Source organism: Thermobia domestica, chromosome 8, assembly GCF_964235325.1.
Source record: "Thermobia domestica chromosome 8, izTheDome1.hap1.1, whole genome shotgun sequence".
Classification (NCBI taxonomy): Eukaryota; Metazoa; Arthropoda; class Insecta; order Zygentoma; family Lepismatidae; genus Thermobia; species Thermobia domestica.
The window spans coordinates 216,190,515-216,218,182 of NC_137461.1; the positions used below are offsets into that span (position 1 = coordinate 216,190,515).

Below are 27,668 nucleotides of genomic sequence, written 5' to 3' on the forward strand. Positions count from 1 at the left end.
TATGTTAATGCTATATCCTACATTCAATGGAAAGAGTGTTTCATGATGAGACTTGTTAGTATAGTGTCCTGCATCCAGCTTGAAGTGTACTTATCAAAATTTCATTTTGAAAAAGACACAAATGCTGCACAGGCCCATGAAGAAAAAGTACATTTACACAACAGTAAAAAATAGTTCAATCGCTTTTGTCAAGAAATTTCGATGCCTAAGATTCCCTTTGCGTTGAGCGTCCTACCACAGAAGAAGCAAAACCTAAGGAAACCAGCACGTAAGCACTCATAACTTCGTTATCGATCTAAATATTCATCATCAAACAGTATCAAGCCATTTAGTGAAAGGTGGTTAGAAAAGGAAACTTGACTTTGGCTGCCATATGACCTGACTCATGAACATTTCCTTGATTTAAAATTTCTATCTGCAAATCTGTACCGTAACTTAACGAACTCGAGGCAGTTTTGAAATGGTTGGTCATGATTGACATAATTGTATAATCTACAAAAATAAAGAGCGAGAAAAGACCATGGTCAAATTGAGGAGAAACCCAACAGTCTGCGTCGAAGCCCATAATTGCGCCCAGAAAAGTTAGGATATGTGTTGGGTAGAATCGAAAGGGCATGATGCATCACGAATTCTTTCCTGTGGGCAGAACTATAGGACCGGAGCTGTAATATCAAAAACTTGCGCGAGTACACCTAATAATTTAAAACAAACGCTCGGAAATGTTCAAAAGAAAACCTCTCATATAGCCTATCATTCTGGCAACGCCAGATCGCATAAATCTCTTACGACCAGGGATAAATTAAGAGAACTGAGCTGGTGTTTTAATGCATCCACAATAGTTCGTACCCTAAGTATATTGTGGAACTCTATGAATAGTGCTAAGTTACTTTCAAAAGAGACATATAAACACCCCAAAATAACAGTTACAATATTTTGACCAGAAACCACAGAAGTTTCTTAGTAACGAAATTTTAATGTTGCGAAGATTTGGCAAGAGATCACCAGTCAAAATAGTGTACATAAAATTACACAATTTTGTTAAGAAATAATAAATCACAGAAAATGTATTATACGGATTTTATTATTGTAAATTTTCTTGTTTGTAAATCTAACATTGTAAATATATCATTATTTTAAATATAATTTTTTTATAACATTAACCATGAAAGTTGAGAATCTTTTTCTGTACCATGATCCCTCGCAAATCTTTCACTTTAATATAATATATCCCATTGGGATTCATAAATTAGTTATATTGGTTTACTATGTACGAACAATCCGATGAATGATCATTGAACTAAGGCTACGTGTTAGAGTGTACCTCTCGAGTCCACAATATTTTGCGTTACTATTACGTTTTCGATTAAATATATTTTTCTTTCGCTTACAATATTGATTTAATTAATGACGAAACTTTATTGATGATGACTAGAATCAAGACAGTACATATTTGAGACTAGTACAGTTGGAAATTGCAAATAACGACTTACAACATATCTTCGCGTAGAAGAGACCCTCTCGCTCCTTACTGTCTGATTTCCCAATACCACAAATCTCGAATTACCAGACCACATTACAAGTCACTGCTGTTATGCTATCGATTTGATACGACTTCCAAGAGCATTGCAATAGATTTCGTAGTCATACTTTCGTTATTCTAAGACTGTTTTAAGCTACTAAGAGGAAACACTTAAGACCTGTATTAATACAATTGAACTATTACATCTTACCTGAGATCTCAGTATGTGGAAAATGATGTATAAAACAGCTTGTAGCTTTTAAGGTTAGTATATTGCAAACACTGAAGTTAAAGTTACTTATAAGTATATCTCTCGCTCTTCTTTAATTTATTGAAGCTCATTGATATCCTTTCATGTTTCTGAACAGTTTATATTCAATTCTTTATAGGTAAAAGTATGTAAATTATTACAGTATATTGGCTATTAGGAAAACGTTCTAGCAAGGTTTATACTACAACTTTTTATTAACAATCAGAAGTTATTTGATAAAGCTTAATTGTCATCATGTATTACGACTAGTAATGTTATTGCATTAAAAAGTTTAAAATCACGTAATGCACACTCAAGTAAATATTACATATTATTTTAATGAAGTTTCTCAAAGAACTTAAATTGGCTCTTGATATTAAAGTGTTGAATATTTTTTAAAAGATTGTTGCGATAACGATTAATCTTCAAGCTACATGTTTATAACAAAAATATTCTTAAAACAATCCTCAAGAATTGTGAATTCGAAAAGTCATCCAACGGTATAGTCTTTTTCAAAACAGAATAATTTAACAGTAATTACAAAGGATATATTAACAAGGGATGTGTTCCAGAGGAGAGTTAAAAGGCATACACAATATTTTAGTTAGTGATGTATATTTGATTTTTCATTTGTGAAGCAATATGTTAGAGCATTGGTTAATGAGTTTTCTAATTTAGACGATCTCTGACATAATCTGCAGTTTGCTGAAATCCTTTTTCATTCCTTTAATAGAAGGTAAGAAACTATTCTCGTGTACTTGATCTATTAATTTTCCAATATAAAATTTGTTACGTTCTCAAATTAGTGCTTACAATACAAGGACTAACAAAGCTAGCTTTATTAATAACTAAACGAATGTTACCTTACATTGAATTACATGATTATTATATTACTATTCCTCACAATGCAGTTAAATAAAGGTTTAATTTGATGTCGCTACACTCAGGTATCAGAAAAGGTTCGCAACCCACAGTTAAGGAATCTCGGTGTTAGTTGTCCGAGAGTATTTCGAGATTGTATCACGGTGGTAATAACATGATAAGTAGCAAAAGATTTTAGTGATTATACTTTGACTCAAGAGCTTTTTAAAACAACACCGACAGCGCTTCGGAAGTGATTCTTCACATCAAGATCAGACGAAAAGTTTAGACCGACTAGGGTTCACAAATGCCTCCTTTCGGAGTTATAAGCTGCCGAAAACATGAAAAAATGAACTTTAAATGTCCATAGCTCCAACACTATGGGACCTACCACAGTCGGGTCAAAACGTCACTTAGGAACTGAGATGTGCGCTATCCAAAAAAAAAAAAAAAAATGTTTCAGAATCCTAAGGTACTTACTCAACAAATATTGTAAAGGCAGTTTGGCAATGGGCATATAATTTGAAGTACTTACCAACTACCTCTATAAAAATTATTGCAGAAGTGCCGCAGGTTTCTGATACATGGACACTTGGATAGAGAACATACTAGTTCCTAAATAAAAGACCCGACTACGGTAGGACCAGTAGTAGTGGAGCTATGGACCTTTAAAGTTCATTTTTTCATGTTTTCGGCAGCCTATAACTCCGAAACGAAGTATTTGTGCATCCAAGTTGGTACATACTTTTCGTCTTATGGTGGTGTTATCAATCACCTCTCAAACGTCGTCGGTGTTGTTTTGAAACACTCTGTATATAGTATATATGAGAAGTAAGGTAGTCGTTAAATAAAACTCCGTTGAAAATCTACCAGCGTTGACAGTGACAATGACATAAAGGGTAGTTGTAATATATTGACATAATACTGAAACGACATCCCCACAACATAAATAGTTTTGTAGCCTTTTGAAGTGGATAACCGTGTAGAGGATTATTTTTTTATTTAGTAATTTGAAAAGAAAGAGATCAATGAGCCTGCAAGTTTATGTAAAATTTCGAACAATATTCATTATTGTAACTATTGATTGACAGATTCAAAGCTCATGGGAATATTCAATAATGTATATTAATTTTATGTAAACTCTTCAGGAATGTTTGCAATAATGTAGCATTTCTCAAACTATTTTCAAGATGGGGGACTTTTGTACTTGTTAGAATGCTTTTTCTGCACTATATCCCGTTTGGAAGCAATTTACCATTGTCTTAGTTTCAATTCATATACCAATATGATTCTTTTTTAAAAAATGATATTATCTAAAGTTCCCTTAATTTATATTGTCATTAAGAGAAGAGAATACATCCTAATTAATTTAATAATTGAATACTATTAAGATATATAATATTATATTTCATCTATATAAGCTTTTATAATATATATGTTCTTTTACTTATTTAATTGTACACGAACTATTTGTAGAATTTATATCTGAGATTATAAACCAGAGAGTGTGAAAAAAAAATCACTTGAGTTTTATTTTTTGCCTTTCTGGTTTAATCTCCTTATCTAAGGGAACCACAAGTGCATACTTTGTGGACTAACTTCATTTCGGAACCACAGAAAAGGAACACTATATACAGCAATGAAAGAATATATTTTTCTACCTTTAAGAACTTAGTTCTTAAATAAACGTACTGTATTTTACATATAATTTCATTTTTGCCCAGTACGATCGGATGACAAATTGAAATATAAACGAAGAAAGCATAGGTGAAAGTAAAGAGTAATATATATATATATATATATATATATATATATATATATATATATATATATATATATATGAGTGAAAAGAAATAAAATAACTTAAGGGCACAGTTTGTATAACACAAATTCACATAGTGTAGTATAAAATAAAAAGGTCCATACCACATGTAAGCTAGTTATCTTATAGTAATCCTCCTCGGAGCTAACTGTTTAAAATAAGATATAATAAGTGTATACACTGCAATACAACGACATATGTTTTTGACAATTCAGTGATTGTAAAACTGCACAAAATTATGGAATGAATTATTAATCTGCCGTCCTCTCGCTGTGCAATAAATATTTAGTGCATTTAATTCGTTTTCGTCCGTCCAATGTTCATTCCAATACAGATCTACTAAATTATCTACGTTGGCTAATTTGAATGTAATTAAAAGTACAATTTCCATTTTCCAATGGTTCGGTGAACACACTATAAATAGATTGTGAACATATCCAACCTTGAAATGAAATATGCATAAATATTGATTGGTGTTGGGAAATTCATCTATAATTTATATATATATATATATATATATATATATATATATATATATATATATATATATATATATGTTACTAAGACATTATGAAAACACTTTCTAATGAAGTACATAGTGATGTATTTGAAACAAACAACATTACTAGCGAGTAAAGTTTTCCTTAAAGCAAAATCTTGTAATTTATTGAGATATCTTTTCGTAGTTATGTCTTTAACTACCAAATGCAATGAGACATTTGGTTGGATAACACCTGGCTATATTCTTCAGTATTAAATATAAGCATAATAAATATTCATTGTTGAGAAGCGGGAGGAGTCTCACAGGTCGCGAGAAAATCCTAGTTCACGAAGTTATACTGAAGAAGCTCACATGATTTGGAATCGAATTTAACCCACTCCTTACGAGACGTGACTGCTTTAGTAATTGGAAACCCATGATTTTATTACTTAATTACATAATATAAATGATAAGATTACATATTTGTGTGTACATCGCTTTTGTTTGCCGTACTCGTATTCTTTCACATTTAGATATGTTACTTATTGGATCATACTGCTGCAAATAGTAATTACTATAAATTCAGCATTTATTAGTTAAGTAATTGGAGCACTGATTCCTATAACCGCACAACTCGAACTGAAGAGGTATTGAGAAACTAAATAGAAACTGAATATTTGTTGAAAATGTGAAATTGGAAATCAGATTTTCTTTTTATGCTTAGTGACATTTGTTATTCAGCAAAGTGTAAGTATGAAAAAGTCTGATTTCCAAGTTCACAGTTCCAACAAATATTCAATTATTATGTAGTTTCTCAATATATCTTCAGCTGGACTTCTGCGGTTATGGAAGTCATGGCTTCAGTTATTTTCGGTGTGGTCTTAGTTTATTTAACGTTTCAAAGAATCTGATTCCTGGTCCACACAAGTTTGATCTGTATTTGATGAAAATAAATATGTTCAAATGAATTCTTACATTTAGTAAGATACCGAGATAATGTGTTTGCCATGGGGCATACTTTACTTCCACATTATAGCCTTACCATCATATATGGAAATGTGATTGTGGAAGTGACAAATGCAATCCTTGGAGCTTGAAGTTTGAAATATTTCTGCAGTAAAAAAGTACAATATTATACAGTAACTGCAGAACCAGGAAGTTTCGAGTTACCCGTAACTCAGAGATTTGCACTCCTCCAGAATGCAATTCTGGTTGGATGGTGTCATCCCATATGGTAACCTTGAGTCTAAGTTTTCATCTTACTGTTTTTTTTTTTAATCCGCAGAATGACAGTGACACAGTGTACACCTGCGCATTTGAAATAGTAGGAACGCTTTCGGGAATCACACTTTCCAAGTGATTTTTGAGGAGCTTATCCGAACATTATAATAGTCCATACACAAGGTTCATATTGCAGAGTGGTGTCAGCGGAAAAAAATTTGGTAAATCAATAGTGATTGGTGCGTTTATCACCGTTCGTGGTCTAAATGCACTGCTAATGTTCATTGCGACTTGTTATTCAGAATGTCTTCATTAGAATTCGTAAACAAAAAAATCCTCGTAGTTGTGTCATTCAAGGTGCAAATTCATACGTTCCTTTTGAACATCGCACTGCCTCCTGAATTTCTTTGTTCCCAAGCTTCTTTGCTGGAAACATACAGAGATGTAACGTTAGTCGCGTAACATTAGTTCATCACCGTGTTGTGCTGCCGAGCTCGTTTCTCAGCAGATGGAAAATCACACACATAAGTTAATTAATTATGATCATATTTTAATTCTTGACAGTAGAACTTAATACTTTATTAAATTTTCTGATCAGAATTTTGCTCATAGATATTTGATCTATTAATATCCAAGAAATATTTGACTGAGATTCAATAATTTCAGAAATATGTATTTCCATATAGCCCTAATGATAATTTTTTCTGCGTTAATTTCGGCGTGTACACTAAATGTTACTTATAATAGCAGCATTTTGAGAGCTATTGATGATAGACCAAGCAAACTCTACTAATCCATGTGTGGCTGTGTTGGAGTTTGGATTGCTGACTACACATTACTTAAATAAAATTACCTGTACCCAGTCACAGTTCTTAATAGGTTTTAGTAACTTACATATTTTACTAAAATTCGAGAATCTTGGCTTACAACTAGAAAAGTCCTCATTGTTTACAATTTTACAGTAAATGTACTTTCCGTTAATTTATAATGTATTATTTTGTTTTCCTGCACATTATGGAGAATTAATCTCAATCAAATAGTATCTTTGTTCAATATTTGCACAAACATTATGATTCCGTAATAATGTTTTCCTTCTCTTTTTCGAGAAAGTTCTCTTTCGCGTTGTTTTTAATATGAATTTTCATTTACATGTTACATATTTTGAGATAACATAAACATTAGTGAAACCAGTAACCAATCAGATCAGTTTGTTTGGGTTAATTGTTATTGATAAACACATAACGTGGATATCTTGTATTTGTAAAATTGCTATACACGAATTAAATATTAGAAGTATTTTTCAATTTAAATGAAAAATAAATACTGAATATAATTTGAATAAAATTAAACTCTGACTAAAGAAGATTATTATTATTACCAGTGTAAGTTACAATGTCAATACTATTTTATTATCATCATCTGATTTTATATGGTAGCAATGAAGACAATCATATATTGCTATAAGTTTAACAAAGACACAGTAATTACAAATATTTTAATTAGTCAGGTTTCGGTTTTTATTAAAGTTGTGTATTAGTTGAAAGCTAGAATGAGCAACAAAGAAGGAAAGAAAAAAAGAAAAAGAATCAAATATATTGATAATGTTAGGAGTATTCATGTAACTAATAACAAAGTATATCGAGATATCCTCTTCAGAAGAACAGAAACCTGATTTTATTTTAATTATTGCTTTCTAAAAGAAAAACATAATATGTACACTAAAAAATTCTCTTTCAAAATGTGAAATATATATTCTCTTTTATGTAACGTTGTGCTCCCAAGAGCTATATTTCTTAATTCAATGCGTATGGCGGAACTAGGCAAGCCGAACCTATTCTGCTCTCGAAACGCTTATTAAGTCGAACACGCAGGAAGTTTAAGTGGAATTGCAGTTGCTCTATTAGTGTAATTAAATTAATTAGAATACTAACGTGAGATTATACCTGTTTAGTCTCAGATCCTGTTTTTTAACTAATACTGTTTCCTTTTTTTCGCAATTATCCCATCTCCTGTTGTTAGATAAGAATAAAAAAAGAGTTTCTCTTCAGCGGGAGAGGTAAAAGTTATTATGTTATTTTCTCTTAGTAATTTGTTAATTATGAATGTAACACGAAGCCGTTACGAACTCAGAGAAACAAGGAATAAGTAATTAAAAGTAGAATATGATATATAATACAAAGTTCAATTCCATTGATACCTGATTCTACCTGCATGTGTTACATTTACGTAGTTTTACATTCCACAATATTATAAGTATAAATAAATAGGTAAACATGAGATATCTACCAATTGACAGAACGTATTTAGCTCAAAAGACGATATAGCTGAATCTTTTGATAAAGTGTAGGTAAAGATGTTTCCCTTCCAAAATTTCATTAATGCTATAATATAACAACGCCAGATATGAACAGAAATGGACACAGAAGTATACCTTTATCAAACATTTCATTATGACACAATAAGTACACAGTACAGTACATAGTGTCATAATTGTTAATAAATATTGGCATAACATACTATCGACTCTAAAAATGTAATTTCACTTTACTATAACTTTGTCCATAAAAGGACATACTCTAAAATGCTTAAAAATGACCACACACTACTTTTTGAACGAAGTGATTGAACTTACACAGCAGACCCATTCGCAAGACCATGACAGGAATCTCACTATACCTGCCGTGTGATTATTATGGGTTGAATGCGGACGCATGGTGAACACGTCAGAGTTTAGCTCTCAGATTACTGTAGTTACTGTCTTCCAAGGTTGGGGAAAGGACAGTGAAGCCAGCACCAGAGAACAGGACATTACAGCAGATTATAACAGTGGTAAAATCTTGAGTGTGTTTGAACACGTAGTTCAACGCCTACTGTTAGATTTGAACTTGCGCAGCCGACTTTCTATGTGTATATCAATGTTAAAAGCATCAAACTGAAAACAGTAATAATCTCAAGAGTAAATTCGCACTCGAAGGTTTCGAGAAAACCGAGAAAAGTGGACTTTTATAGCGCTAAATGATATTTCGTTTATTGCTGCTACTCTATGCATAGATTTTTGTTCAGCTAAACCACATTGTTTACTTGTTTATTTACTGTACATATAAATAATACCCATCATCTTCTCTTAACAGTGACACACCCACTCATAACAATGCTAACATACTCCGAACAGTGACGCAACTACCACATACGAACTACATAAATTATAACCTACAATTATTAGTAAAATATAAGACTATTCAATCACAATCATTTCCACCACTTGGATTTAAAATGAAAATTAATATAGAGTGAGAGATCCTTTCACAGTTTAAGAATATGTGTATATATTATGCTAACTATTGTAAATATTCTTCTATTTTTACAAAATTTAATTTTTGTTTACATAGGGTTTCACATACTATCTCTTGTGGTTGAATTTAATCAAATAGGAATAACTTAACTCACCTTCCCAGAAACTTTAAATAAAAGTTGTAACTTTCCAAAAAAATATAGTTTTATGGATATTTTTGGGTAATAATTTCCAAATGTCTCGATTGTTGTAGTTGAAATGAGGAAATAAGGCTGTACATTTTCCCCAATTTGTCATAACATACTTCCCTGTATATTATTAAACACACTCATATTTTTGTAGAACGTAGTGAGTGTTTGTCGGAGTTAAGAGGTTTGCTTCTATAGTTTTAGGTTTTAAATTAGTGAGAATGAGGATCAGTTGCTTTATCAAAACATAGCATGCATTCACCTCGTAATAAAACGTGACACATTGAGTGCTCGTCGGAATTAATAATATTTTTGGTAATTTTGAACATTTTCATTTTTAAGAATTTTATTTTATGCTCCTTTCAGAGCTCAATAGGTAGATGACCAAATATTGTAAATAAGTGGTATATTTTTATTTTTAAAAAAAGAACTGCTATCTTCTCAATGCATTTAAGCGTACTGTATAAACTTTATCATAACTTTGACAATTGCTCTTGAGTACTTCGTGCTCTGAGTGCCCCAACATATCTTTTCAATATAAAATCAATTAACACGCTTTTCTGCACATTTGTTTGCTTCAACTGTACTTTCCGTCTTTCAAAATTAGTATTCTTCTGGTAAATCTCCTAATTTACATTACTTCTTGCATTCGTATTTGATTTAGTTTGCATTCTCATGGATATTTATAGTTATCAAAACAATATACCCTGTTGTGCTTTGAAACACACAAAATGTGTAACCTGATAGCATTAAAGGTCCGTATTGGACACATATCAGTTGTTAGCTGTGTTAAGCGATCACATGTAATAAGTAAGACAGGATGATACGGAGGTTTTTCGTGACGTATATTTTAACTCCGCAGTATCAGTAATTATCTAAATAATCTCCGTGTGTTCGACAATTCATACCAAAATTGACATACCCAGTCAGATTACGATGTTGCTAAAACGAAGCCAATTAAGTTCCAAAGAAGCTAAACCGCAGTTGGACAATTACTTGGTTCAAGTATATCCAAGGTGGCTAGTATGCTACGTTCATCACGAAGATTTTGACATAAATAATAGCGGCCTACAAACTCATGTTGAAACAATATCTATGGGAAATAATTGAGAACCTAGAAACTTGAGTAAGAGGATTCGCCGAATATAAAAGACGATTTCCATTGGATTGGAGTTTGGCGTCCATTCAGCAGCAAAACTACATGAGACATGGAATCACCTGTGACCCAAACCACAAGCACTCCCACAGAGAATCGAATCTGGAACAAGATACTTATCACCAAAGCTTGTCAGAAAATTACAATGCCCCTAAAAATCGTCTTCCTTATTTAAATGATGAATGGGAGCTATTCTGCAAGCTAAGAGTATTCCCCAGGCCGCATAATCATTTAAGCTGCATTTTCTTCAAACGTGTCTATGATTTAGTAACCATTTATACTGAAGCATATCTGGAGTGTTCTTACTCTTTAAGCAGCTCTTTTCTTTAGGTTGTGCATTACCATACTTCTTTATTTTACCTTTTCGTCCCTATATTGTTGAAATATAACACTTTTCTTCCGCATAAATGCATTTCTTCTATTCTCTTCTTTTGTTGCAGTTTTGCTTCCAACCCATCCCTATTCTCAAAATGTGCATACTGTATAACTGACGAAATCACTAATATTTAATAGTTTTAATTCTTTGATATCTATTTAAGAATCAATGAAGGTCTATTCGATCAAATCCTTTCATATTTGTATATTGAGTTCCATTATATATTCTTCACAGAGACACAATGTAAGTAAATCCTAGTTACTTGTCTTCAAATGCATTATTAACCCTTTCACTGTGGAAGGCGACGGAAAAAAAAATCCCTAACCTGCGAATGTCAATTATAGTCGACGTGTTAAAATTTGTCTGTATCTTGGTTTTGTCGATTGTAGTCGCCAAAGGTTTTCTGTGTGATTTCTATTGTTTATCGAAAACAATAGAACACAAACAAAAATGAACGGTACAACTTTGGCGACTACTCTCGACAAAGCCAAGATACGGACAAACAAATTTTAACACGTTGACTATAGTCGACATTCGCATGTTAAGGAAATTTTGTTTCTGTCGACAAAAGTCGACTTCCTCTGTTGAGTTGAGTTGATTTTAGTTTAGCGTCCCTTTCAGCAGCGAGGCTATATGAGACGTGGACCTACTGATTAACGTGGAATCCGAACCACATGAGCTCCCGCCGGGAATCGAACCCGGGTCTCCCACGCCAAAGGCGCGTACGCTAACCGCTTAGCCACGAGGGAGCTCACGACTTCCTCTGTGAAAGGGTTAAGTGTACAATGTACAATGGGCCATTTTACAATACTTCTACAATTAGCTAATACAACTACCCAGTGAAAGACTATCACTAAACATAAACTAACATATTTTCTTCTAACTAACACTCATAATTTTACCGTAATTAACATTTTCCGGCCAGTAAAATATTAAGAAATTTTGAACGAGTTTCTTCTTATTTTATTTATTTTAAATACAATTGCGAAATCTGCTATTAGGCACTATTATTATTATTATTAATAATAATAATAATAATAATAATATTATTATTATTATTATTATTACAGTATTGTACTGAATTAATTGGCTTGCCCTTAATGATATGACAAAATTGTATTGCCAATATTTTATCCTTCGTTCAATCTATGAAAATACAATCTTCTTTATTTGAAGAAATCAGTGTAAATTAAAAAAATGCTCTGAATAAGACTTGAAGATATTTGAACATATAAGTTATTATTAATTTGTTGCTTGTTTTCTGGTTTATATTGTAGTAAAAGGCTATAGGAAATCATATCTAACTGCATTACTTTTATTTAATAACACACGTGCGTATGATCCTATGGATTCTCAAGAAACTCAACGTTTATTTCCTGTAGTGCCATTATGTCTATAGTTTCTGTGATTTCCAAAACTGCACAAGTTCAGCTGAATAGATATTGAGAAATTCAATGAAAACAATAATTTTTGGAATTGTTAATTTGGAAATGAGACTTTTCTCACACTACACTTTGCTGAATAACAAATATTACTAAGTATGAAAAACAGCCGATTTTTAAAGTTCACATTTCCCACCAATATTCAGTTTTTATTGAGTTTCGCAATATCTCTTGAACTGGACTTGTGCGGTTATGGACGACACGACTTCAATGAATTTTTACACAGGTGTTTAAAATTGCCAAAGATATGTACCATGCTGATATCACTCTTGTTCAACTGTTTCTTTAACAGCTTAATCTCTTCTTAAAGTTCGAGGATTGTCTTGCCTATAGTGTTAAGAGGTCCAGAAAAATATTTTAAACATTAATAAACATCAGACATTCCTTATGACAACTCACACTTGCGAAGTGTAATTTCACGTTGAACCCACTACGTTTGTACGCAAAGAGCTTAATTCTCCAATTGGTCCTGATTTTTTTTCAGATTCTATTCAGCTCCATTTTGCAAAAATAACTCCAAATTGAAAGGTTTATCTTCGTGCTATAAAAAGGACACCGATGTTTTCTTTTCCAAATATATCTCACACCATAATATCTTTCTAATCATTAACCAATGTAATTGCTTAATACAGAATAACATTCTTACTGTGAGAACTGTTTCCTTAGTAGCAGGAGCTACTGTTAATTCGAAGAGTGAACCTGTTAAGCAATTAGTATAGCGAACAGAAACGATAATTAAAAATTACTTCAACTGCATTCAACTACATTCGTTACGTCCTTTAATGTCATTAACGTCATCAATTACGCAATTCCATCATTGTTTGTGAATATATATATATATATATATATATATATATATATAGGGTGTTTTAAAACAACACCGACAATGTTTGGGAGATGATTCCTGACACCAAGATAAGACGAAAAGTATAGACCAACCTGGGTGCAAAAATGCTTCATTTCGGAGTTATAAGCTGCCAAAAACATGTAAAAATGAACTTTAAAGATCCATAGCTCCAAAACTATGGGACCTAAAGTCGGTTCAAGACTTTACTTAATAACTTGTATGTACCCTATCCAAATATCCATGTTTCAGAATTCTGCGATACCTCTACAACAATCGTTATAAAGGTAGTTGGTAAGTACTTCAATTATATGCACGCAGCCAAACAGCCTCTACAAAAATTGTTGCGGAAGTACCATGGGATTCTGAAATATGGATATTAGGATAGGGCACATACTAGTTCCTAACTGAAGTCTTGAACAGGCTACGCTAGTTCCCATAGTTTTTTAGCTGTGGACTTTCAAAGTTATTTTTTTTCATGTTTTTGGCAGCCTAAACTCTGAAAGGAAGCATTTGTGCACGCAAGGTGTCTATTTTTTTTTGTCTTATCTTGGTGTGAGGAATCCCCTCCCGAACGTTTTCGGTGTTGTTTAGAAACATCCTGTATATATATATATATATATATATATATATATATATATATATATATATGAAACATACCTCCCAGATATTATAATTACGATATAAATGACTAGTGTTATTCCTAACAAATAATGTATCGTTCAACGCACATTTGACCGTTAAAACATTTGTTACCGAATTCCTTCAAATCATATATTAAAACCTTGCGGTTTCTTTCTTTTCTCCGTCACCCTATATATGCTGTTGAGGGTTTGCGAATTTCTATCATTATATTTGATATATTAATTCTGTCATAAGAATAAGCCTACAGATTATTCCAAGGAATGTAAAATATTTCTCCAAATTTAATTCTTACTTTTGTAGCCGCTATCATGTCATTATACAAAATAAATAAATAAATAAATAAATTTACCCGGGATGTACTTTAACCTGAACCCACAAAGTGGGGGTAATGTATATATTTCGTGAAAGCTTGGGTCAAGGTAAGATCAAAACCAGTTACCAAAACTGGGGAGGTCTCATGCATTTTGCTTGGAGACAGCACTTTACTCATTTTTATTAAAAACTTTAAGCGTGTCTATAAAGACCGTTGCAACTCCGAAAATTCCGAAAAGGTGAGGCAGATATGAAAACAGAGAAACACGTATTTCATCATTTCAAAACTACATCCTATCAAAGTAAAATAAATTGTCCCAGGGTCCCCCGCAGGGTCCCAGTCGGGGTCTAACTCATTTTTTTAAATGGAAAGGGGGTCAACTTCCATATCGTATGAAAGTTGTTGGTAAATGAAAGAAGATAAATTAAGTCTCAACTCTCTACGATAAGCTTGTGCAAAATAGCGGTGGGTCAAAATATCAACACAATCTTCATTGAAAGTCTATGCCCACTCCTATTAATCTGAAACGGTGAGACAGGTGTAAAACAAACAAACATACAAACGTACATAAAACGTAGAATGTTTAAACACGCTTGTGTTGACATTTTGACCCACCGCCATTTTGCACGGGCTTATCATCAAGAGTCAAGACTTGTTTCATCTTTCACTTCACATCAGTTTTCATACGATACTTCACTTGAACACTTTTCCCATTTTAACATTTTGAGTTGGACCCCATCTGGGACCCTGTGAGGGAACCTGAAACATTTTTTACTTTGAATCATTATACTTTTGAAGTAATAACATATCCTTGTTTTTGTTTTTACACCTATTCCAGAGTTTCAGATTAATACGAGTAGCCATAGACTTTGTAATGAAGATTGTGTTGATATTTTGACCCGGCACTATTTTGCACAGGCTTATCGTAGAAAGTTGAGACTTGATTTATCTTCTTCCATTTTATACAAACTTTCAAACTATATGCAAGTTGGCCCCCTTTTGATTTAAAAATTTTGAGTTGGACCCCGTCTGGGACCCTACGTTGGACCCTGGGACAATTTATTTTACTTTGATACGTTGTACTTTTGAAATGATGAAATACATGTTTTTTCTGTTTTCATATTTGTCTCACCGTTTCAGATTTTTCGGGGTTGCAACGGAATATATAGACACGCTTAAAGACTTTAATAAAAATGAGTAAAGTGCTGCCCCCAAGTGGAGTGCATGAGATCTCCCCAATTTTGATAACCGCTTTTGATCTTACCTTGACCCAGGCTTTCAGGAAATATATACATTACCCCCACCTTGTGAGAGTTTGGGCTCTAGTATATCCCTAGTTAGTTATAACTAACGTAAACGTTGATATTCTTTCATTTATGCAAATAGTTCAAGTAAAATTTATATTCAAACTAATTAACTAATTACTTTCTTCAAGTTTATCACTTACGCATTGCAAAAGTAGTTTAACCAGGAAAATTACGTATAATAGATAATATTCCAGAAAACGTATGACGACGTCAAAAAGTCCTTTCAGCATAATACCCTATGTTCTGAATTTTATATATTTGACTAATCTAATAACATTTCTTAAATGATCTGCAGAATATCCTGTGAAGAAATGTTGTTGTGTTACGTATTATCAATGTATATTAACTCATATATGAACCAAATACTGATTTCTTGTAGCCTACACTTGTGCTTTTTTACTCATAATCACCTTCAAAATGTTAAGCATGAACGTTAATCTTTGTTATTGGAGAGATAATACCATACGATCGTTTCTTTAAGATTAATCATATATTATTATTTTCGGTAATTTATCTTATTAAATACTCCATTAATCTAGAACATATAAACTAATATTGTTTCATCCATACTTTGCATAGGGGAGATGAAAAAGTGAGGACATAAAAAGACAAGCAGAATGTTTATTTTAAAGTCGTGTTGTTATGTTTTGGAATGAGTGTTTTAAGCATACATTTGTAATATATTCTCATTGCTACTAAATTGCTTAGCGTTTTATTTTTTTCCGCTTGGCAGAGGGTAAAAATACCTATTTTGACCTTTTATTTTTTTAACATGTTAATACGGTACATGAGGGGGATTATGCTTTATTCGGCCATTTTGACATCACAGTAGAGTTCCGTTTAACCAACGCCGTATAAATGACTAATGAGTGGACCAAATTATGAAGAGGAACAATGCAATAACAGTGAATTGTCGCTATATTGTGAATCAACTCACACACTAGCACATGTAAACAGGAGCATCCGTATATACTGAGCTCCATTCGTGTGTAAATTGAGTGAAGTATATCTTCACGCAACGATTTAGTGTAAACAAACGGTTCATTTTTTTCTCTGAACATCAAATGCAAGCTCCACTTTATACGGTTAATCACTAAATAAGCATTACGGTTTCCTATTGACGTGTTATTAAATCATATTCTAGCGGTATATGTGGTGCATTCTTCTTGGATATGTAACATATTGTACTCAACTCGTGACTTCATTTGTTTGGTATCAGTTTCTGTATTAAATATCTCCACTATTTTTTTTAAACATGTAAAATGAATTTGATGTTTTAAGTGTATAATTTTATGAGTTATACGTTTAAGCCTATGATACTTTATTCGGTATATATTATTTCCATTCCTACACATTCACTACAATGGTTTTTCTCTAATTTAGTTGTGTTCTTTATTTACTAGTTGTGTGCAGGTTATTCGTGCTAGAAATATTGCTAATTGCTTTCGTTTTCATTAAACTATTTAATCCCTTTCTGTATAGTCATTAACGATTGAAATTAAGTTTCTATATACAAATTATAACTTGAATATGAAGAATTAAGAACAAAATCGATATAGCCCTGCTCATAAATTGGTATCACTTGATTTAATTGTTTTAATCAACGAGACCGATAATGTGAAAAGCAAATATTTTATAATAATTAAAAATAAATTGTTTTATTGTTTTAATGTTATTGAAATACAGGAAATTAATAATAAAATTAAATTTAATATATCATTTACTTAACATTATAAATGTGATATGTAATCTGTATTCCTAAAATTTGCTAGAATTGTCTCTGTGTTATCTCTGCTGTATCTTTCATACGTTGGTGATTTTAATCTATGATTTTAGGTGAATCACTGTATTATTGTACATACGGCACAACATATCAAACGTTAATTCTACACTAATAAATTTTTACTTATGTTGTACACAGCTTTCGGGTGAATACTAGGAAAAATTATATTAATACATGTTAAATTACAAACAGATTTTGTTTCACATTCTTATTATTACTAACAATATAAGTAAACAGAACATGTTCAATGAAAACGCTGGAAGGAATATTTTGTGCCAAACATGTTTAATTTGAATAAAAATTTTTGTCCTTACTTTTACAAATATAACTATCTATCCTTCGAAAATAATGAGATTTTTTGTCCTGCTAAATAATAAAACAATTTATACATAAAATATTTGAACAATGATATGTAAGCAGATTAGCCACTTCCATAAAAAATGCAATTCAATGATGAATGCTTTATTTTAATGCCCATGTTATTAGAGAAAGCTTAAACTATCATCAAGTAAGATTACAAGTAGAGAAAATACAAGTATTGCAGATATTTGAAACTGTTTCGAAATATGTTTGAAATGAAGGTTTGCGAATAATACATTAATATTTATAATCGCATGACTGCCAGTCGTTGGAAAATGGAAAAAATTGTCACCAAAATATCGTTTCTTTACTGTCTTTTATCAAGCTTTAGTACAAAATAGGGGTAATATAAGTACGTCTCTTAAAAATGTGTGTAATATTATAATAAATTGGTCGTATTCGAAAATTACATGCTCTTTCATGTTTAGTTTCAAACCACTTTATAGAAATTTGCTCAACAAATAATGTACATTTTTGAAGTTTCTTTAAATAATTTAGGTACCGTAGATGCGGGCTTCTTGGACCCAATTTTCCAATAAATTCGTTCTTTCGGCCTGTTTTCATCCACGAAAACTCAAAAGTTATTGTCATAACACGTATTAAGTGGAACTACAAGCTTTATTGTACATATCGAGGACAGTTTTAGTTACATATATTGAAAACAAAGAACAGGCTATTATTGTAAAAAAAAAAAAAAAAAAAATGGGTCCTAGTAAGACTCGCGTTCGAACTACTTGAACCCACCCCCATATTTTCCTACAGAAAACCATTGAAATCTGCTCTGAAACTAAGTAGGACGTAGGTGTTCCAAGAACAACACTTTTTTATTTACTGCAAACCACAAAGAGAACATGTTAAGAGGTACTATCAAATATAATGACTGTAATACCTGATTACGTTTCAATCTACACCTGCACGAACCCTATCTATATTAGTAGCGAATCTGGTCGTTGACTGAAGGTGCAGTTTCCAAAATAACTTCACCCAATCTCGACTGGGAAGATTTTCTTAGAAAGCAATGACAGTTCTCCTATGCATGGCTAAATAGGCCTTCACAATAAATCTAAAATCAAGTTAATTAACGAGGAATCCGAAATCACAAACTTTATCAAGATGACTAGCGAAAGCTAATTCTTTTCCTTCAGTGAACACTTTCAGATGGCCCAGATTCTGCCTTGACCTGTTCTTTAATCTTCATTCTATGGTGGAACGACTTATCTTGAAGTGAGCTTCTGTTTCTTTTTGCGACATTTTGCCCGACTGAATTGCTGGTAAAAAATTTTCAAACTGTTATGGAAAATCAGCATATTTTTGACCTGCAGGCAATCTTTTATATTGATGTACCATTTTGTACCGGTATCCTTAAGGAAATAATGAAAAGTTCTTACTTGTGAAACACGTGACAACATACCTTTATTTATCATTGATAAGGGTAACAAAGGATGGGGTGGAATAAAGATAACAAAAGATGTGGTGGGACAAAATATCCATGTTTTCCAGGTCATGTGTACAGACTTCATAAATAATGCAATAACGCACACATCTTATTGTATATGACAAAGTTCACCATGTCAGTTTCATTAACCTATGTGTAACTACTTATGTGTTTACTTAGCATTGGTTCCACTTCCTTTCAAATAGTGTCCACACATAAAATTTTGGCGGTCAATAAATACACTCTTTTCGTCAACGACCTTTTTCTCACCGATGCTGCTCAATAGTAGCCTACCACAGAACTAGTTTCAATGTGTGTACGCCTGCATTATGATCCCATCTAACGGATCTAACTCTGAACTCACTTATTATTACATTGCATATGGGACTTTAAACGAGTTTTTGCTATGGGTCCAAGTAGCCCCTTAAGGGTCCAAGTAGCCCGCATTAAGGTATATAAAATTATTGTGAGCACGTTCGAGCTAGTAGTGTAGTACTGTGCATACACGTAACTGAAAAGTGAATGATTTTCCAATTTGATTACAAACTGTGAAATGTAAGAAAAATTAAAATCGTTACAGATATGAAATTATATGTTGGATGAGTTACTCCTCACGTGATAAGAACTTACAATTTAGTAGCACATACTAACAAGGGGACATTCCGATTTGGTGAATTTAATTGCTGGAAACAATTGCTAGCACCGGATTCAGCACCAAAAGAAACAGAGCGTATGCAGGGTGGGAGATAAGTGAGGGCAAATTGCGAGGATATGTCTAGAAAGTGTCTAGAAATGTCATGTTATTTTTTAAACGAGTAGATGGATTGAGATGAAATGTTGGATATTAGGAATGCATGTAAAGCTGCTCCAGTGCATTTTTAAGAAATTGCTACTGGGTATCCAGGCACAAAAGGACCCTTGACACAGCAAAATTCAAACGCACAGAGATGTTTAAAAATGCCTTTTTCTGTATAATGTACACTTTTGGCATAATAGCATACAAAATGATATATTTTTCAGAGTTCTGTTGACCGTTTCATTTCCGATTCAACACATCGCCATCAATACAGGAGCGGAAATTTTCTTTTTCACATTTTCGCTCAGATCCACCTGCAGGCCTGTACTTAGAGATTAAACCGTACTGTGTTAACCTAATGGGATATTTTCCTTCAATTATTTATTTATTTTTATATCCAGATTTTTAAGTTGGACATAGACAGGACAAGGACAAAGAAATGCGAATGTTACAGATGGAAAGGATACAAAATACACAACACAAGATACACAAACTACTCAACATGGAAATAATATGTGAACTTGACTAAAATTTCCCTAACGAAATCATTTTTATGTGTATACGTATGTATTGAATGCTAAATATTACTACCAACACTTTAGTTTTAAGAAACAGTGTATCACAATGAAAAATTTATCTTTATGGTTTAAATCTTATTAATGGTTTAAATCATGGCATATAAGCCATTTTGTTAGTGGTTCCACTTCTGCTATAATTTTTACACTTTAAATCTAAATCTGTTTCACATTGTTTGGTTTCTTTCCTGTTTTAAAAGCACGTTATTCCACTTGTAACTAGTGGTTAATTTCTAGTATTATTTTTAAACTTCAAATTTTAACCTGTCCAATACTATTTGCTTCCTTGCCTGTATTAAAGCATTTTAGGGTATTTGTTAACGGTTATACTCTTGGTATCATTTTCACACTCTACATCTGAATATGTTCTGTATTGTTTGGTTTCTTACATGTTTAGAATTTAATTGATTAAGTTTCTCATATAGTTACCATAGATTTGATATCACTAGCAGTCTTAACATCTATATTACTGTCACAGCAATTGATACATGATCTACTATCATCAAATAAAGCGCAATGACTGATAACACATTGCAGAGGTGTATGTGATATAAATATAGTGATTTTTGAATGTAACAGATTATTCAACTCTGAAAAACCTTTTCACAAACTCCCTCCTTTTATAGATACCACTATCAGGCCTGCTCCCCCGTTTGTCCTTTCGCTTCAAGAACTTCGCTACAGCCAGCCTTGGCTCATAGTTTGCAGTACCCGTTCCATTTAGCGCATGCCTTGTTTTCTCATCGACAAATGATAAATACTTCGAAGTTGGTTATAGTTTGAAGCAACTCGTTGAATTGACATGCTGTGAGGTGACACTGCAAGCAAGGCAGCAAGAAGTTTCTGCAACATTCAACAGGAGACTGGTAATAGTCTTCTCAGTCTCACAGAATATTTCATTCCTGCATCAGCACTATCCACCAGTAGTGGTACTTCTTCAATTCCTGGCCAGCTGTCGCATACATTTGAGCCAAAAATCTGTACTTCTTTACCAAGAAATTACTTTTACTAATGGACGAGCAACATTTATCATCGACTGTGCTGAAGATGCGGACAACATAGTTTGAATGGAGCTGCGAATGCCGTCATCTTCTATATTCACTCGAACACCAGGGAAGTTTAAGCAAGACTGCACTATTTCTCTTCGAACAAGTAACCAGTTTCTGTTTTGACGAGTCACATGTATATTGTGAGTTGATTTCGGTGTCGCCTCTCTTTATCGTCATCCACGTTGTTGCTAATTACGCCGTCCTTCTTTCCACTAGGAAAGTGATTCTCTAACATTAAATTCAGTTTCCTTAATACTGCATCCCTTGCTGTAAGAACACCAGGCAGTAGAAAATCAGACCTGAAGAATTTTCTGAGAGATTTGCAGAGACATTAAGTATTTGACGTGAGAGATTTTCACTAAAAACTCATCAGCGTCGACACTCCGAATCAGCAGCTCTTTCTTGCTCTACACCTCGCCGTTTTCGATCGAAGTTTGCCAGGTCAGAAACACAACTGGCTATCGTTGCAACACAAAGTGTGCTCCAAAAGTGTAAAAGTTCTGTTCACAATATTTTATCAGAAATAATGAGCCCTTAATTGTAACGGACCAAAATAGTGTTGTAATCTAAAGAAAAGTACAAATTCCATTTCATACGACTTAAATATCGAAATAGCAAGTTGTTTTCTTGTATTACTTCTTGTCACAGACTATTCAAAAGGTATATAAACCAAACGTCATTTGGACATGTTAGAGTTCGGCTTCAACTTTTCTATCTCTTTAGTCGGTCTATTAACTTTGTATTAGAGTAAAATGAAAGTGCCAAATGATAGTGTTCATAGCATCTCTAATTTTATACGAATCCACAGAATACAAGGTAATACATATATCCACAAAACCAAAGCATATTGAAGTAATTTTAAAGTTACAGTAATTCAACTATTGTATTGTTCAAGTACTCTTTCAGTAATTTGAAGGTTTATGAAGTGCTCTTGGTATCCAAACTGCTGAGCCTTGGTATCCAAGTGCAGGGCCTGGGTATCCATTTGGATACAGAATGATACCTTTATAATGCCTTGAGCTGCACTGAATAGCTCCATGTTGGAATTAGCGCAAGAAGAATATACGGGAATAGTGTCGTGTGACATATGGATCTTGACGCACACAGTCTATTGAAATTAATAGTGGTTAGATAGCATACATATCGAAATCAATATATATATATATATACCTGTATATATATATATATTATCTACCAAACAGTCATTGGTTACCCCACAACTCTTTCGGAATGAAGCAAATCGTGACGTACCTAATATTGAGTAGGGTCTTCTTTGTCCTGGATCACAGCATGTATCCTCCGAGGAAGGCTTTCCATCAGTTGCTGACAGGTATTAGGTGGGGTGGCAGCCCACTCCTCCTGCAAAGCAGTATCAAGTTGCGGCGGTGAATTTTGACGAGTTGGTATAAACCTTAAACACCGCTTCATTTCATCCCACAGATGTTCCACGGGGTTCACATCTGGCGATTGAGCAGGGCACTTGAGTCCTTGCACATACCACGACATAACATCGGTAGCTTTATAGCAAGGGGCGTTATCTTCCTGATAATAACATGCGTCCATTCCAAAGAATTTCCACAATGTGTGAAGCAGTGAATTGTCCAAACTGTCCAGATAATTTGCACTCGTCATGTTACCATGCACTACAAGAAGCGGATCTAGTCAGAACCAACAAAATGCACCCTACACCATTACACCACCATCACCAAATTTCACTTGTGGCACAATACTGTCTGGTAAAAAGCGTTCCCCATGTTGTCACAACACCCGCCCATCTTCATGAAACATGTGTATCGTGATTCATCACTCGATAATACATGTTTACATTGGGCTAGGGTTCAATTTTGATTAGCCTTACACCATGCCATTCTCCTGGCTTTGTTCATTGGAGTGATGTGTCGTTTGTTGGCAGCTGCTCTACCATGGAGACCAAGTGCATGTAGTTCTGTCCTAATTGTGTTCAGTGAAATTGATGTGCCCGAGGCAGTGTGGAACTCATGGTGGATGGCAGATGAAGTTGACGGCGATTGGTGGATACCTCTCGTTTCAGTACTCTTCGGTCGGTCCCTGTCCGACAATATCTTGCGTCGTCCGGACCATTTAGGGACACTAGTGACACTGTGGCGTTTTCACTTCTGGATTCCATCACCCACTGTTGATTTTGGATGGCGTAATTGGGCACTAATGACATGATTTGGCAAACCCGCAATATGACAACCGATGATGACTCCTCTATCGAACTCACTAATTTCTTATCTGTGCGCCATCCTCGGTCAAACTGACTCCTGCCATGACTCACAATCACTGATAATACATTCTGCAACGAAACAAATGACTGGCGTTATGCAGTTTGCTCTGCATTCCTTACGGTGATGTCCTAGCAGACTGACAAGTGATTTTTGGTAGATAGTGTACTTCTCGCATACTAATTATTAGGTATGTTTGGAATACTCTTTTTATTACAACACCATTTACACATATTCAAGTAAATGAGCTCAATAGACATATTTCAAGTACTACGTTCAATTACAAACATTTCTCTCTTAGATTCAACAATCTAATTTCTTTTCGGAAATTTGATAACACCAACAATCTCATATAACTAAACATATATTCTCGCTTCCCTTATTGATAATTTGTTTAATTATTTGCTTAATATTTGCTGAGTATTTTAATACAGTAACTTGTAAGATATTATTTTTTTTTTAAATAAATTAAATTGGATATTTCATTGAGTTTCTCCTGAACATTCGGTAGTTCATTTTCATCTTAGTAAATGTATATAATAAATATAGTTATTCTCTTTAAACATTAGAATTTTAACTTATTTTTAGATTATGCTTCAAATCTTCTTCTGTTAGTTTTCTGACGCATTGCCAAATTATACCTTGCATTGAAATGAATAGTTTTTTTTAATTGTACTCTGCAGTATGCATATGTTATCAGAATATCTGACTTAAGGTAGCATCTAAGTACATTTTTTTAAAATATGTTTAGTCTAAGTGTACATGAATAATATATTAAATAATAATGAAAAGAAAGCTTTCGAAATTACAATAGTGGCAGAGAGCAAAATATTCCCGAAATATAATCATGAAAACTGTCCTTATTACAAAGGCAAGACTCTTCAGTTTATTATTCAGGTTGCTAATAGTTTGCAGTCAGGGTAAAAGTTGTCTCTAGCTAAGTTTGCTCTCTTTTAACGTCAAGAGATGTCGCTATTTTGCAGAAATTGTAATGAACAACTTTCGTAGTCCAATGTTAAATAAGATGACCTGGGTTAAAATTAAGCATCTTTTGTATGTCGTACGTCTAAAGTTTATAAAGGTTCTCTTTCTTTGGCTTGTTAGTTCGTGTTTAGTATTACTTCTCAACACTGACGAAATATAAGATTGGATCTTGAGCTTAAAGTGGAGTGCGAACCACCATAATGGCTTCAAATGTCAAGGTTATTAAACTAAAAATTGAACTCGGGACAAATACACGGGGTCTAGTCACTAGATTAACCAAGGAAATAGATGCTTTATTTAATTTTATTCAACTTACGTTATTTTATTTAACGTAGGTTACACTTCCTTTGACCACAGCAATGTGTATATTAATCCTAACACTATCCTAAATAATCCTATTATTTAGTATTATCAGACATCGTTAAAATATTGGTTTACTGATAATAGTTTTTTTGTGGTTCATTCTAATATTGCTTTTGCATCTTAAAGGCATTGTCTTTCCTACGAAAATGTATTGGAGGGAGATTGGAGGTTAACCTCTATACAGGGTGTTACAAAACTTTTGGCACATTATTTTGGGAATAAATTTCTCACACCAAAATAAGATAAAAGTTCATATAGACCTGTGATCAGAAGTGAATAGTTTCGTAGTTGTAGGATGCCAAAAACGTGAAAAAATGAACTTTAAAGATCCATTGTTCCACTACTATAGGACCGATCTTAGTTGGGTCAAGACATCACTGAGGAACTATGTGAGCAATCCAAATATCCATCTTTGAGAACCTCTGCTACTTGCACAATGTTTTTTCGAGAGGCTGGTTTGGAGTACTTGATCACTATCACTCTTTTTAATTACAGGATCAAGAAATCTTTAAGTAATCAAAACCTGGTTATATCTTGGTCCTTCTGTAGTTAACGAATTCTTGACAACCAGAATGAGTTCAATTGATTTTGAGTTTAACGTTCCTTTCAGCAGCGAGGCTATTTGAGATGAGACCTACTGATTAACGTGAAATCCGAAACACACGAGCTCCTGCCGGGAATTGAACCCGAGTCTTTGACGCCAAAGATGTGTACTCTAACCGCTTAGTCAAGAAGGAGCTTTAACTACCAGATTGAGAGATGGTAAGTTTGGTATACCGAATATACACAGTTCTTTTCTCTTGGAACAACTGAAGTAAATGTATAAGACCAAATCCACTTAATGTACAGAAGCAATGTTTAAAACAGAAGACAACACTGTAGATATAAGAAATACAAAACAACATAATTTGAATGTGTTGCAGAACATAAAGTTAGGCTGAAATAATTATTCGGCTGAATTAATCAATAGGGTTCTAAAGCAAGTAAAGATAAAAGGCTCGACCCTCTCACTATTAAGTATTTTTTCTTTGGTATAAGGAGGAACTTATTAATGACAATAGATTTATCGATGCTTTAATATTAAGAACTAACACTTTCGGTATCAAAATACCATTAGCCATAGCTGATCATTCAATTAATAACAATGTATGTTTTGTAAAATGCAACTGGAAACAATGGCTGAAGGTATTGAATGCTATATCATTCATGCCAATAGGAGAACCGCTTGGAATCACACTATTCTAAAACTTCCTGAGAAACATTGTCTCTACGTAGGTTTCAAAACAGATTATGGATTATAATTTATGATTGATCGAGATAAGTCCTCAAACAACTTAGTAATAGAGAATAAAAATAACAGATTTATAGTTTACGTAACAGTAAAGTTTAAAGAAGACAATATGAACGACAATGCTGTCGAAAAAATATAATATATTGAAAAATCAAGTAGATGTGGCAAGCAATTTGATATTATATCTATTGTAATTGGCTCGACAGGAATAATTACGAAATAAGTTCGTACAGCATTTAGAATGGTGAAGACCACTCATTTTATTAAGAAAAATGCATATTAAATATTAAAGTACGTCATATAAATTCTGAGCACCAATCTTCTTATGTTAATGAGTACTATTGTACTATTCAATCTTTTTATGTCTTCATTAGTAGTGGACTATATTTGCATATTGATATTGTTTTATTAAGATCTTTTAATGCATGTTCTAGTCTGCAATTATGTTAATTTGTTAATAACATTGTTACCACTTTAACTTCCGTTTTATGCCTTTGGTAGTAAAAGACTATAATGCATACTTACATTAATTTATCGAAGTAATTTTTATGTTTTTTTAAGGTCATATTTTTATTACTTATTACCATTGTTAAAAATTTTAAAGGCGCTTCGTTAAGGTATGAACAATTGTATCACTAAATTACTGCATTTTGTATTGCTTTAGTTGTTTTAAATATGAAATTGTTAGTTACGTTTATTTTTAAACCAAATTAACTTCTGGGAATGATGTACGACATGGATTTTTGTAATTTAACTCTTCACTTTAATACTTACAATTTTATTTAATGAGACAAGGGTGAATTCAAAAGAATCATATATGTAAATAACTAAAGGAAAATAGAAAATGCAAATAAAAGAGGCTTAACAAGAAAAAAATAGTAATCGAAAGAAAATAAGAAGTGGCAAAATTATTAATGTCCTCTAATGTTATAAATGTGAGAAAATACTTAAGAGAAAATGTTATTACTTATGCTATTTGTAAATATGTTGTTTCCGAGTGGAAACACTTTACAATACATTTTTGTGTTGAGTATTTTAAGAATGGCTTATAATTCTTTACCTATGTACA

The 27,668-nt window shown here is 32.9% G+C and overlaps 1 protein-coding gene and 1 long non-coding RNA gene across 2 annotated transcripts in view; one reads left to right on the forward strand and one right to left on the reverse strand.

Moving 5' to 3' along the window:
* The window catches only part of LOC145691505 (uncharacterized), a 173,657-nt gene extending 150,903 nt beyond the window's left edge, over window positions 1-22,754 (reverse strand). Inside the window, exon 1 of the mRNA XM_081766914.1 lies at window positions 22,614-22,754. Within this exon, the coding sequence (XP_081623040.1) occupies window positions 22,614-22,754 (141 nt within the window). The remainder of the gene's footprint in view (window positions 1-22,613) is intronic.
* LOC145691946 (uncharacterized) overlaps window positions 1-27,668 on the forward strand; it is a 651,691-nt gene that overhangs the window by 467,435 nt on the left and 156,588 nt on the right. The gene's annotated exons all lie outside the window — the stretch shown is intronic.